General features: G+C 32.3%; 2 protein-coding genes across 2 annotated transcripts; one reads left to right on the forward strand and one right to left on the reverse strand.

The window, feature by feature from the left end:
• Positions 1–844: 844 nt before the first annotated feature.
• On the forward strand, positions 845–3,709 carry LOC139500188 (THAP domain-containing protein 2-like). The gene is made up of 5 exons (XM_071288927.1): positions 845–1,045; positions 2,296–2,502; positions 3,073–3,134; positions 3,419–3,524; positions 3,656–3,709. Exons 1-5 carry the CDS (start codon positions 845–847, stop codon positions 3,707–3,709), a joined length of 630 nt encoding a protein of 209 aa, XP_071145028.1.
• A 1,649-nt stretch (positions 3,710–5,358) lies between these two features.
• Positions 5,359–7,312, reverse strand: LOC139500189 (uncharacterized). The gene is made up of 2 exons (XM_071288928.1): positions 6,529–7,312; positions 5,359–5,534 (listed from the first exon to the last, which is right to left on the reverse strand). Exons 1-2 carry the CDS (start codon positions 7,133–7,135, stop codon positions 5,359–5,361), a joined length of 783 nt encoding a protein of 260 aa, XP_071145029.1. The 5' UTR covers positions 7,136–7,312.
• Between the last annotated feature and the right edge of the window lie 8,423 nt (positions 7,313–15,735).

The raw sequence follows: 15,735 nt of genomic DNA on the forward strand, positions 1-15,735 counted from the left end.
CCAAAAATTGATATGAACAGTAAAATCAAAACAATACTGAACTCTGAGGAAAATCTAAAAAGGAAAGATCAAACACTTCAAACGAATGGATAACAACTGTCATATTCCTGACTTGGTACAGGTATTTTCTTATGCAGACAGAACGCCGTAACGTGATTTGAATTAACTAAATTCTTTACAGTCGTTAATGCAATATATTGAAATGGCCGTCGACAAACTTATATTAAACCAAGAGTTCTAAATAGTAAAGCTGAAATCATCTTTCATAAATTTTACGGACGCCATCACGAGTTGTTTAAGGTTATGGAATATTCGTTTCACAGGTTATATATGATATGTTTATTTTCTAACTACAACCTCGTTCCCTTTTCACAAATGTGACCTACCGAATTAGACTTATTACCGGGTTTTTACTTACCGTAGCAACATGACGGGTGCCACATGTTAATCAGGATCTGCTTACCCTTCAGGAGTATCTGACATCATCCCCAGTATTTGGTGGGGTTCGTGTTGCTGAGCCTGTTTTTTCATAGTTGTTTTTCTTTTCTTTTTTTGTGCCAAGCCATGGCATTGTCAATTTATTTTATATTTATATTGAACGTCACTCTAGTATCTTTCACCCCTCTTTAATAATGGTTAAGTATTGAAATGTAACCAATCATTCAAATGTTATGCTCAAATATTCACTGAAGCGACTAGTAGTGTGTTTTCGCATCAGTTTTGCTGACGCAATACAATTTCATTTACATGTTCCTTATAGACAATACTTCTTTCTTAACGAATATTCATAAATCCCGCTAAAAAATTCAGAACGAGGCTATATTCGGTAAACATTTCAACAAGCATGGCCGCCACGAGTGACGACGAGAAAGAGTTCCTTGTAATATCTAAGATTGGCAAAGGTAGTGACCAACATTGTTGCGTCCCTAGCTGTAACAGCAATGGTCGTCGCCATCAAGTTTCATTCCACAGATTTCCTCAGGCTGGTGCAAGGAGAAACTCGTGGATTCAGGCAATCAGAAGAGACCCTGGACCACTATTCAATGTAAGTATACTTGATTGATGACAACTAGTTTATTAAATCATCGTTGTTTAACCAACAGAATCTTCAAAACTATTTGTTACCGATATATCACCACATACACGGTGTTTTTTCTTCCTCATTAAATAAAAAACAAGAAAGGATTGATATAAATATTGTTATTTTTTTGTGGACAGAAGTTGTAACTTGTACTCGTTTGTTGACATATTTTCGTCCTACGTTTACATGTACTTTTATTTCATCTATTTTTATCGCACATCTGGTTTCAATTTTAACACATATTAGTATACCAGTATTCTCATTTTCCTTAACAATTAGATATAAGATATTTGATTTATATATTTTTTATTTTAATTTATCATAATAAGAATTATTATTATTATTAATAATGCAACTTTAATACTTTTTGAGGATTGCCATTTTACCCATCAGCAGTTTACAATTTATAGATGCTGGATCATCACCTTACCCGGCCCAGCCTTGTGACGATTGATGCTGGAACATCTTAATAAAAATACAAAAATTATTCTCAAAATGGTTTTTGTTTGTCAAACTTTTGCCAATATTGCTGGTTAATATTGACATTAAATATGAGTTTGCAATCAAAGATCACTTTGGATAATTTGAAAGACAACTTCATGCAGCTGGACTGTTTGATGTGGAAATTGATCAAGCCTGTACTGTAGGTCCAGTCAACAATATCTCATGTATAAAATAGTAATGTATATATATGTATGCAGTCATATTGCTTTTAAAACATTTTTATTTTATTTATATGTATTGCATTTTATAACTAATTATTTACATTGAATGGATTTTATGAAGATTAATTTGAATTAATTATTATTTTTGTATAGACGATGCAGAGTTTCCCCAACTGATTTATTTATTCAATTATCTTTTTTTGTTGAATTATATTTTCATCGCAATCAAACGATGACAGCACATAATTCAGAATTATATGTCTCAATGCTCAATATTTATTTTGTGATAATCAGCATCCTTGTTTTTTTTCTGTGGTTTGTCACACTCATCGATATCGTGCTCCTTATTTAATTACCCAAATTTGAGTACCGACTTTATTAAATGTGGATCATCATATTTTTTTTTAAACATGAAAACAATCTTTCACATACATCTGCATGTATGTAATATAAATGAAATTGGATGTGGGAAGGTGATAACAACCAGTCATTTGTCCCTAAACAAATACATGTTTATTTTATATACTAAAAGCAACTGTTCATTTTTAGATCAATGCATCCACATTTGTGTGTTCCTTGCACTTTACAAAAGAGGACTTCAAGTGGACACCAGTTAGGAAAACTCTGACAGCAGATGCTGTACCAACAGTGTTTAGTTGGACAAGAGATTTCACCCCAAGAAGAGCTCTTTTTAAACACATCACACCAAACAAGAAGACTAAGCTGCAGTCAGAGCATGAGATGATGGATAGTATTGTAAGTGAACTTGTTATACATTTTATACAATGTATAAGTTATAATTTGTAAAGACATAAAATAAAAAGTACATGAAATGAGCAATAGAAATTTTTATACTGTCACACATACATATTCCGGTACATGTATTTCAGTTGCTTTTACTTAAACATGTTTTAAACTTTACATGCTCCAGGATACACTATTAGTGTATCTTGGATTGCGAGTTGTCTCATTGACACTCATATCATATCTTTTTACTTGTATATAAATGTATATCATTATGTACTAAAACATAGCATTGACTAAATATATATAGGAAGCATGAACATGTACTTCATAGTCAAATGTAAATCAGTACTTAAATCTTGAATTTATAAATTTTATTTCAGCAAATATGTATAATATGTATTCCATTGTTAATAAAGTCATTTTACAAATCATACAATATTTTGAATTTCTCATCTGGATGAATAATACGGCAAGCTATAAGTACAATGTATAACTGATGTTTGTACTGTTTACTAATTATAAGACCAGACAGCCAGTTGTATGTAGATTGTTAATTTCAGTCATTAATTCTTATTTCAGTCAGAGGAGGTTAACCAGGAAGAATATATTGAAGAATCTGAAGAACATTTGGGGGATACTAGGTATGATTAATCAATTAATTAGAGCCCTACCATCAATAGTAGTGCCTAGAGCAATATAAATGTATCTGACATTTCAGTTACATAATTTCTAATATTGACATTAGGACTATTTGTATAATTTTAAAATTGCAAAGGAACTTGAATGTTTTTAACCAAATTTAAGAATCGGTGCAATTTTTTTTCTGTAGTATTTGGTTTTAATACACAATTGTAAATATCAGCTCTGGGTTTTCTCATATTTTGCTGTTGCATTGATTAAATAATTTGAATAATGTAAATTTCAGTGGTGTGGTAGCTGAAAACATAGAGAAAGAACTAGAGAGAAAGTTGAAAGAGAGAGATGAAGAGATTAAACAGTTAAAGGAGAAGTTAAGAATAGAACGTTTTGGGGTGTGCAGATTTTCTAATGATAATTCAATGATTATGTTTTTTACTGGTTTTTCCACTTATACTTTGTTCTTGGCTTTCTTTAATTACATTCAACCAGCTGCTAATTCTATGACCTGCGACTTTTGTTACAGAAAGCACAACATATTGATAGTGATTCAGCAGCGATAGGTAGCAATACACAGTAAGGAAAAAAACTTAAAATTGACACTCATAATTTTTAAACACCCTCTTTCCCCTTCTGTTTTACAAATAATGCTTAATATTTGTGTTATGGATGCATATATTTATAGAAAGAGAATCTTCCATGTGAACATGTCACAAAAGTCTCCAAAATTTGGTCCACAGGAAAATTTTCAATCAATTACAGTGATACCTTTCCGGAAACCATAGGTTTTTATCTATCAAGTGGTTCAAAAAAAATCATGCATTTCTGTTCGTTTTTCCATAAAATTGAATTGAAAAGATCGAGCGTAAAATCCAGTAATAAACACTACAATAATTTAGGGACCTATGGGCGGTATGGAAAGGAAAATACGGACTACCAAACAGATAAATGGCCTTTAAAACATGCTAAAAAACTATATAAATGTTCATACAAACCCACTAAGAAGGATATATTATTCTTCAATCATCTAAAAACCTATTTTATTATACAAAAACTTTCACATTTAAAAAATTCACCATGGCCATAATGCGAAACTTAACTTCTAACTGTGTATTGCTACCTTAACTAACATGCCCATTGTCCTTTATCTAATTTTCAAGGTTCAGTGACTACTTGAAAATCAAGTTGAGATTTTGTGTATAAATGTTAATTTCTCTCTTATTATGAGTAATAGGATAACTATATTTGGTATGTTCGTAGCTTGCGATGTCCTCATGCTGGTCAGACAGTTTTCACTTGACTTTAACCTCAATCTATGGATCAGTGAACAAGGTTAAGTTAAGGTGGTCAAGTCCATACATTAGATACTATAAGCAATAGGTCTAGTATATTTGGTGTATGGAAGGACTGTAAGCCTTAAGGTGTACATGTCCAACTGGCAAGTGTCATCTGACCCTCACCTCATTTTCATGGTTCAGTGGTCATAAATTAGTTTTTGAGTTTTGGTCTTTTTTTTGGGCACTACATGCAAAAATTGGAATAGGTAAACTATACTTGGTGTAAAGAAATATTTTATGATGTGCGTGTTAGTCTCACAGGTTTTATTATACGACCGCAAAAATTGAAAATTTTTTAGTCGTATATTGGTATAATGTTGGAGTCGTCGTCATCCGAATACTTTTAGTTTTCACACTCTAACTTAAGTAAATATGAATAGATTCTTAATTTTTGGTCTCGTTTTTAAATTGGTCTACATTATGGTCCAAAGGGTCCAAAATTAAACTTAGTTTGATTTTAACAAAAATTGAATCCTTGGGGTTCTTTGATATGCGGAATATAAAAATGTACTTATATTTTTGATTTTTGGCCCAGTTTTCAAGTTGGTCCAAATCAGGGTCCAAAATTAAACTTTGTTTGATTTCATCAAAAATTGAATAATTGGGGTTCTTTGATATGCCAAATTTAACTGTGTATGTAGATTCTTAATTTTTGGTCCCGTTTTGTAATTGGTCTACATTAAACTCCAAAGGGTCCAAAATTAAACTAAGTTTGATTTTAACAAAAATTGAATTCTTGGGCTCCTTTGATATGCCGAATCTAAACATGTACTTAGATTGGTTCATTGGTCAGCGTTTAGTTTTCATGGTTAAATCTGTTTCTTAGAAACTATAAGAAATATAGGTAAACTGTATATAGTGTATTAAATGATTGTAAGGTATTTTAGGATAATCAACATAATATAAATGGTAAATAAAGAAGGTGAGACATTTCAGTGTGTGCACTCTTGTATACCCTTACTTTGGCATAAGAATCTGCAGCCACTGCCTCAAACGTCAACCCATGACGCATACTCTCTGTCACCACTTTTCTTGTTGTTTTTAGTCTTGCTACTAACGGTTCATTATCTGGAGAGAAAAAATGATAATAAAATATGGATACATGTATATCTTAAATGGACTGACTAAAAGGGTAATTAATTTTTACATGAAATAATATTACTAGTACACAAATACATGCATACTGTAGTTTGGTAATTTTCAAATTGCTAAATCAAATGGTTTCAATCTACCTTAAGGTGGTACCTAACACTACAGGGAGATAACTCTGTAAAATCAGCTAAACGTTTTAATTACAGTGTGTTGTTAAGGGGATATTAAACTTCTCAATGATCAAAATAAGTGTTTATCAAACTTCTATATAACCAGTGTAATTTTTCTGATAATTTTGTTGGTTCAAATATTTTGAAATTTTGGTCAAAGGGTCAGAGTAAATACTTTGTTAAAATTTTATGAAAATTAAACGAGCCAAATAAATTTTTTGTGAAGGTGTTGGGTACCACCTTAAAGAGATTGTATGTTTTTATTTATAATGCATTAATAATTTGGTCATTTGAAGTTATATTATTGTTTGTTAATTTTTAGTAGATAACAACCATTCATGTACATTTATCTTAGTTTAACTATTGTTCTAGTTAATAAAATTATCTTATATTTTTCAATTGTCTGTCTTTTATAGGATATAAACATGATAAATGGATATGGAGTTGATGTACATCATAATGTCACAAAATGCAATGAAAAAAACTGAAATGATCAATGACAACGGTTTATATTTCTGTTGAGTTCTTTATTTTAACAGTTGATGTAGAGTCTTCAACAATGAACTTATTTGTTAATGAGCTCCTTTAAATAGGTCAAAAGCAATGAAATTATGTGCAGTCTTTAAATATTTTTTTTATGTATAGCTATACAATTATGTCAAATAAGACTAGTATTCTTATTTCACCTCATTGTTAAATTAAATCTATTTTCACAGACAGATGGAGACTATTTATGAAAGTATTATCACAAGTACGATGCATAGAATTGAATAACACATATAATTTGGAAGAAAACAAACCAGCTCTCCTCTTGACTATGTCACCAGCAACTGATGCTGTCAACCTGTCTCTACGAACAGCATGCCACCTAGGGTCATTACTCTGGAGTCTTGTCATCACTTCTATGGTCCTTGTCTCATCCATACTGACTTGAATTGCATTGAAGCTAGTAGTTTTATTCCTGTCTAAGGCAACTTGTAGAGTGTTTAGCATGACGTTATCTACTGGCAGTATTGGGAAGTCCTCATCTAGGATATTTAATATATAATGGGATGACAGCTTTTGTTGGTAACTTATTGCAGACCCTGTAGGAAATTTACCAAATTTTGTGTCTGTGGTTTGTTGGCTAGTACTGTTGCAGACCGAAAGCATTAAGATACTGCTATCAACTTTGGCAACTGCTTCACATAATTCTGTTACAGGTGAAAAATCTATTTTTGACGGATTGTATAGAGTTGATCGGAGACCACGGGGTTGCCTATACGGAGATTTGGAATTGTATCCACAAACAACAACATCGTCAACTGGGCTGCCTTTCAGTTTCTCACCTCTTGGTATATGCCATGTCTGAGGCAAAGAAGTCTTCAAGATGTCGGATGGAATTGATTTCAGATTAGAAACTTTCATATGTGCCAATGTGTAAAGAAGACCAGTAACATGGCCACATGTACCTGATTTTCCTATTGCACAGGAACAATTGCTGGACTCTAAAGCAGGTCCTTCCACTAAGGATATCTACAAAATGAGAATAAGACACAAATCGTCAATGATAAATGTTCATTTTTTTCTTAAAATAAAAAAGAAGATGAGGTATGATTGCCAATTAGACAACTGTCCACAAAAAACCCAAATGACACAGACATTAACAACTATAGGCACTGTACGGCCTTCAACAATGAGCAAAGCCCATACCGCATATTGAGCTATAAAAGACCACGATATGACAATGTAAAACAATTCAAACAAGAAAACAGTTTTCTTTGTTCATCCATTATATGCATAAAATACCAAAAATGTGTATGTAATATTAAAGATACAACATGAACATGTATACCTATACACAAAGACTTCATCACCATTTATTTATTGATAATGTCAAATGATAAGTACAAGGTATAAGTAAATCTAAATTCTATATCTTGTGCTTATATGCCTTCTGTCATTTGGGCTTGTTAGAATAACAAATCAAAATCAGGTAAAAAATATAAGGGATATATGGAGTAATTGCTGTTTTAATAAACTTTATGTGGGATGATACAAATTGTACATAGAAAAATGACAATTACACAATGAGAAGCAGGGGCGGATGCAGGAATTTTCGAAAGGGGGGGAGCTAACCCATGCTAACCCAGGGCAAAGGGGGGTGCAAAACATATGTCCCGATACAAATGCATTGATCGGCAAAAATAAAGGGGGGGGGGCACACCCCCGGAACCCCCCCCCCCCCGGATCCGCCACTGAGAAGGGCTTTAAATTCTGTTCATCATCTTATCTAATTTGAACTCGTGTTCTTTAGAACTAGAAGGGTGATATTTTCAACAAATTAAAAACCTAAAGGTCACTCATTGATAAATGAACAGAAGTGATGACAAGCAGAAGTCTGATATTCAGTTAACGTATATAACTAACAAGTAGATGATTATATATTTTTTTTTGGACCAATAATTAAAACAAAAAAAATCAAACTGTCAACACAATAAATGCACATCTATATACTCCCCGTTGAGGACTTGAACCTCAATCTCTTACCAGTGGTAAGTGTAATACATTATACTAACAAGGTTTGTAAATATAGATTATGCAGCATTGAACAGTTTAAGAGATGTGATCGCCTTCCTTCAAAGTATCAGTACACATAATGAACCTAACACAAAACATAACAATAGGACCTTATATATCATGTATACAGCAGTAAATAGCTTGCTCTTTTGGAAGAGTTAAGTTCTACATTGAGACTATACCACACTGCAGCTTATTGTTATTAAACTACATTGTCTTTGATAGAGAATTTTCTCATTGGTGCTCATGCCACTTCTTTATAAAGAATATTGTGGTAGCCTACATGAAAAAAATACACCTTTCAAATGATTCTGTTTTTAAACCTATTTTTGTTTTATTTTAAGACACATTATATATGGTAACAGGGATTCTAATTGTTTACCTCTACTTCATGTGGACTTTCATTCTTTTTTTGGGATCTGTGACATCTTGCTGTTACCATACAACCATTATCCAATTTATGAACTAAACAAATTTAAACAGTTTATGAAATAAACAAAAGCATACAAATACAAATGTAACTGAAACTGATGCCACAGTGACCCTCAAGAGTAAACAAATAGTGCTTTAAGATTAACACATAATTGATTGATGTCTGCATTATGTCAAATTGCATAGTTAAATTAAAGATTAAACAACACTATATCAAAAATGGAATTTAATAAATCAGTTTTAATGCACTAAATATTTTTCATAGAAAGGAGTGACTGAAAAATGAAATACAAAGTATGGATGGTACAGTGTATCTTATGCCAGACCCTTAGGCCACAAAGGAAATTGATTTTTTAATCAATTCACAATATTTACGGACACATGTGCTTCATGCTTATAAAGGGTTAAAAAAAAAGAAGAGACAAATAATTATATACTGTACATGTACATCTGCATAAAAAATGGTGGTTGATTCCTGATCTAATGTCATATCAAGACTGCACTCTGTCTCAAGGATTAGCATGATTTGCTCATTGTTGAAGGCCTTACCGTGACCTATAGTTATGAAATTCTGTGTCATTTTGATCTCTTATGGAGAGTTGACTTATTGGCAATCGTACGGTCACTATTTGAGGGATGATTTCCCCAATGGATGATCCAAAAGTCAAATTCTGAATGAGCAGTTTTAAACAAAACAATTAATTTTACAATGACATGAGGCTTATAAAATAATGAAGAAGCCAAAACCAACATTAACATGTATTTAAAGGCCCCTTGATGGGTTTTTAGGACTATAATGACGGCCATATTGCACGCAAAACCCCCATTGGCATTTTGAAAAATTTGCAGGTACATGTATGATTACATCTGCTTTTTTTAATATGTAGGTGATTTCAAGAAGCTGATGCATATACATGTATATATTTGGAGACAATAATATATGAAAAGAATATTCATCATTCTAGTGAAATTTGAGTTAACATATTGATAATTGATGATAAAACGTGAAGTAAATTGTCGTATTGCCCCTACTTTGCTCTGGTACGTACTAAGTGTCGCATTTGATAACATCACAGTGGATTTTGACAAGGACATTTAAATAGTTAGTTTACTAAAAAAAAATACAGGGACCCAACGTGCCTACGTAGACAAACAGATCGTTCATTATTTTAAAATTTAGTGTATACTATATTGAAACAACATGAAATTAAGAAGGGTTAAAAATGAGGAATCGGCGCCAAAAGTGTAGAACAAATACCTGAAATATTAAATACGTATTTCTCGCTGAAATACTTATATCCCTTTGATAATTCTTTGTCTCCCTGACTCCTACTTCCCGATTTTACGATAGACTCAACAAAGCCAAAATTGATGGCCGGTAAACAAGTCAAATCCTTCGTTGAAGTATGGTCCGTTAGTTTCTCGCTGTCATTTGCCGCCATATTGTTTACTTTAGTGACCGAATATAGCCTCGTTCTGAACATGTTATGAATATTTATGAGCATCTCATTAAGAACGGAGTATGTCTCATCAAACTTGTCCCTGTCTATATAAAAAAGAAGAGACCAAAATGACACCTAATTTAACAACTATAGTTCACCGTACAGTCTTCAATAATGAGCAAACCCAAAACTCATAGTCAGCTATATTTTTGGGTTATCGTTTGTTGGTTGTAGAGTTAGATAAGTAGTGTGATGTCCTCTTCTGATTCATATCACACGTTTCCTGCGTTTAGGAGATGTTGTATGATTGTTAATAGTATGGCCTTCTAAATCTAAAATAAAATAAAGAAGTCGGCTTTAACAGGCATTGACATGACAAATATGAAAAATTCAATTAAGAAAACTAACGATTTATATTAAACAAAACACATTACAAAAAAAAAATGACTGACATGGACCAATGATGAACATTATACAACAACTACCGCAGAAAAGTGCACAGACGCCTCACGTGTTATATACAATACAAAAGTAACCAAAACACAGGCCGGTACCAACCGCAGCTGGATAGTGAACAGGTAATCAGGCCAAGGTCCGAAACGATATATTTTTCGTTTTGTTGGTTAGTATACTTATGTACTATTTTTTGTCTGTTTTTCCTTTTGTTTTTAACCATTGCGTTGTCAGTTTATTTTCAATCTACGAGTTTGACTGTCCCTCTTGTATCTTTCTTCCCATTTCTACATAATTGGAAACTAAACAAATTTCCTTAATAAAAACCTATATATCTACGTTTCATATATTAATTGTCAGGAATGAAATTCAAAATGTATAGATTGCTATTATTATTAAATCAATGTCACCTCTTGGTTTAAAAAAGATCGTTGTGATTACTTCGAAAGAATGTTTTATAAATGGGTTCAATAGGAAATGATTCCCAAACTTTAAACCTGTCTTGAGGCGAAGGTTGGTAAAGAAATATCGGTCAGATTTTGATTTCTAAATAACAAAATTTATCTTTAAAGAGATTTAGGTCAGCCTTTTTGTGATTCAACCAAGAAGATGCTATCGTCAATTTATTTAAAATCCATGTATGTTTTGTTCATGATTAAAACATTATATATTGAATAGGATAAATGTTAGTCGTAATTTAAAAGACGAAAAAACAAAACACAAACTTATTTGACTTTGATGTTTTGTTGTGTTTATAAATAGTTAAGGGGGCTCTCAGGTTTAAATCGATTTCTGCTTTTCTTCTATCAATGCTCATTATCATACATGCCATATACTTAATAGAAAAATGAAATAAAAAGATGGGGTCACCGTTCATTACTCACCATCTGCCTTCGAAAGAAGCATGCATTTATATTAAGGTATTTTTTTCTGTTGAACTAATAGGAGAAATTCAGGTAAAATCGAAAAAAAAAAAAAAAAAAAAATTCAGAAATCCCCTAAATGTTACAATTGTTTAGTTTGAATACAGTTTATCGGAAAATAGTGATGAAAAATACAGGTCACCGATGAGTTAAAGACGATCTTTCAATTTTAATGCAATAAAATGGCAGTATATACCAAGGGAGTATCGGTGGAATGTCATACTGAATAATTTTCTCGATCTTAAATAAACTTGGCCCTTTCGTTTCAGAGCAAAATATTTTGTAAAAATTTACCAAAAATTACCAAATTTATTTAATGAAAATCGTTAAAAATTGACTATAAAGGGCAATAACTCCTCAAGGGGTCAACTGACCATTTTGGTCATGTGACTTTTTTGTAGATCTTAATTTGCTAAACAATATAGCTGTTTACAGTTTATCTCTATCTATAATAGTATTCAAGATAAAAACCAAAAATGGCAAAATTTCTTTCAAAATTACCAATTGGGGGACCTCAACCCAACAACCAGTTGTCCAATTCATCTGAACATTTCAGGGCAGATAAATATTAACTTGATAAACAATTAAAATGCTTGTCAGATTTGCTTTAAATGCTTTGGTTTCAAAGTTATAAGCCAAAAACTACATTTTACCCCTATGTTCTATTTTTAGCCATGACGGCCATCTTGGTTGGTTGGCCGGGTCACCGCACAAGATACCCTAATAATGATTGTGGCTAAGTTTGATCAAATTTGGCACAGTAGTTTCAGAAGAGAAGATTTTTGTAGATTTTTGTAGAAGATTACAAAAATTTACGAAAAAATTGGTAAAAAATAACTATAAAGTGCAATAACTCCTTAAGGGGTCAACTGACCATTTTGGTCATGTTGACTTATTTGTAGATCTTAATTTGCTAAACATTATGATGTTTACAGTTTATCTCTATCTATAACAATATTTAAAATAATAACCAAAAGCTGCAAAATTTTCTTAAAATTACCAATTTAGTGGCAGTAACCCAACAACAGGTTCTCCGATTCATCTGAAAATTTTAGGGCAGATAGATCTCGACCTGATAAACAATTTTACTAACGTTAGATTTGCTCTCAATATTTTGGTTTCAGAGATATAAGCCAAAATCTACATTTACCCCTATGTTCTATTTTTAGCCATGGCGGCCATCTTGGTTGGTTGGCCGGATCACCGGACACATTCTTTAAACTAGATACCACAATGATGATTGTGGCCAAGTTTGATTAAATTTGACCCAGCAGTTTCAGAGGAGAAGATTTTGTAAAAGTTTACAGACGACGACGCCGACGACGGACGCCGGACGACGGACGCAAAGTGATGAGAAAAGCTGACTTGGCCCTTCGGGCCAGGTGAGCTAATAAAGGTAAAATAAACCTTATTTTTTCGCTTACACTTGTATGTCTGTGTAGACAGATTCTCTAAGTTAACAGTATTATGTGAACAGCGTGATATATTATGGAGTATACCTAGGCTAAGACGCATAAACTTAGTGTAAATTGTTTCCATTTGTGTATGTTATTCCTCTATGTAAAGTGATTTATTGTAAAATTCTATTTTCAATGAATTTTCAAAAGGTGTTGGTGATTTTATATCAAACTAAGGGGACGCCAATGGGATATTTTTCAAAACCTATGGTATAATAAGTGTAAAATAGACAGCAGGCCAAACGACATGACTGGTACATATTTAACTACACTCGATGTGCATTTACGCAATTAAAGTCTCTATATTGATGCCGTAGACAACAATACTTGAAAGTCAAAAACCTAATCCTATTATGTTCGCCTTTTTTTCTTATACTACAAATACATATTCAATCAACTAATGGCACTTATAGCGCACTTATAGAGCAGAAAGGGTTTTATGTTTCCTGATACCAAATTAAGGTCCTTTTGTACTACAACACCACTATCTTACGATCACATGTATAACTACGCCACATTCTGTATGTATCTGTTCAAAATCTGAAGCATCTAAATCAGTGGTTATTGTTTGATGCTGTATATTATATTTGTATTTCGTTCATTGTTTTTTTATATAAATCAGCCCGTTAGTTTTCTTGTTTACATAGTTATACATTTGACATTTACGGGCCTTTTATATCCGACTATGCAGAAATGGTTTTGCTCATCGACGAAGACCTACGTTGCCATATTGATTTTGTATATTAAACATATAACAGGGATTTTTCGTAAATGCCTAATAATCTTCAGTATATACTAAACATTTGACCTGCCGTCCCTTTTTGGGGACTTTTCTTGACTAGTACTTTTTTCTTCTTTCGGAAACACCTTAATCTATGATATATCACCAACGTCTTATTATCTGTATTTAATTCATCCTGTTTTAGTCAACCCCTTTGGCGGTCTCGTCGTCGCGTGCCGAGTGCAAACGGTTGTGAATTGAATCAAAGAACCGAAGACCTTTATAGTTATATTTTTTTTCTGTTCCCAGCTATGGATGGGGAAAATCAAAAGTAAGCACCTCTTCTGGATTTAAAGATTGGTTTGTTAGGAGGCAAAACAATGTGTCCTGGTAGGGAGACATGGTTTCCTGTGGACTATAACCTACGAATTAGTACATAATACAGTTCAACATGTTGATCTTGTGTGAATAATGGAAATAATGTTTGCAAAATCCAAAGGGCCTTTAGTTTACGTTGTTATGGTTAACAACTTACAATATCATAGCTAATGTTTGCAAACTAAATTGGGCGTTCGTACACTTCAAAATATGACATCAGATTGTATACACTATCAGAACACGTGCATGATCGACCTTCGAAGAGCAAGAAGTATAATGATAACACTTAGAAAATATGAGAATTGATTTCTGCGTTATACTAAAATATATCATATATTTCCGATGTGTCCTCAGCATTTATATAATGTAAATGCACATGTCAATGCAGTTGCTTTTTTTCTTCTTTATAGGATAATATCATTTCTGCACGAAAACCATCATGAAATTGATATATAGCTGAAAATGTGCATCCTACACTTTCAGTTTCAACTGAAGATGGTTTAATTGCAAAACGAATGCCAGAAGAAAATACTTATACATCTTATATAAGGTATATATGTTGAGTCGAAACAAACAATTACAATTTCAGGAATAATAGAATGGAGGTCGGAAAATTTAATGCACATCCATACACTGTTTTACATTGTTATTCTTATAATTTCCGTATCAACACGAAAATCCACATAAAGGTGTATCACATCTAATACAATGTTTTTTTGCCATTGATGTTTTCTTATCTAGGTAGTACGTTTTCCGGATCGACTTAGACGGTTCAAAATCAAAAAAGAAAGTAAAAAAAAATCGTGGTCAACGCATTTTATTTCAGCTAAAAGATACAAACTGAAAATGGTAATTAATAAAACAATAAAATATTAATGTTGTACAAATGTAACACCCTTGCTTTTCCTTTGCCTTCTAGTGTCGGGAAAGTCAGCGGTTTCCTTTCCTTCCATCTAAACCTGTGTTTTTCCAAATACAAATCACGTGTTTGGATTGTTCTAGACTGTTTCAATGTGTATCTAATATCATAGTTATACTATCTACTGAGTCTGCTGCAGTTTGACGTTTGACCTTGGTATGATATCTATCATAGCCAAAAATTTATTTTCTATTTGATCAATGTTAAATATTTTATCATAAGATAAAATAAATCACAAAAATACTGAACTTCGAGAAAAACTCAAAACGGAAAGTCCATAATCACATGTCAAAATCAAATGACAAAAGACATCAAACGTATGGACAACAACTGTCATATTTCAGACTTAGTACATGCATTTACAACTTTATTTTATAGCGCTAAACCTCTTACTTGCTTGACAGTCGTATCACAGTCCATTATATTTACAACGAAGCGTGAACAAAACAGACATAATAGGTAAAATTGTAAAAATAGGGGCACAGCAGTGATCACCGTGTCACAATCTCAATTAAAACAAAAACAAACAAATATATAGCAAAGAAGCCCAACAAAGCATCTATAGAATTTAACTACCACATTAATTGCTTACCTAGTATATAAATTATGTATTTTAAATCAATCCATAAGGATTGAAAGATTTGAAGTCATGTGACTGAATGGAAATCATTTAAAAAAAAAATAGAATATAACAAATTGAAAAACCAAAAATTAACAATTCAA

The sequence above is a fragment of the Mytilus edulis genome, chromosome 13, assembly GCF_963676685.1.
Source record: "Mytilus edulis chromosome 13, xbMytEdul2.2, whole genome shotgun sequence".
Classification (NCBI taxonomy): domain Eukaryota; kingdom Metazoa; phylum Mollusca; class Bivalvia; order Mytilida; family Mytilidae; genus Mytilus; species Mytilus edulis.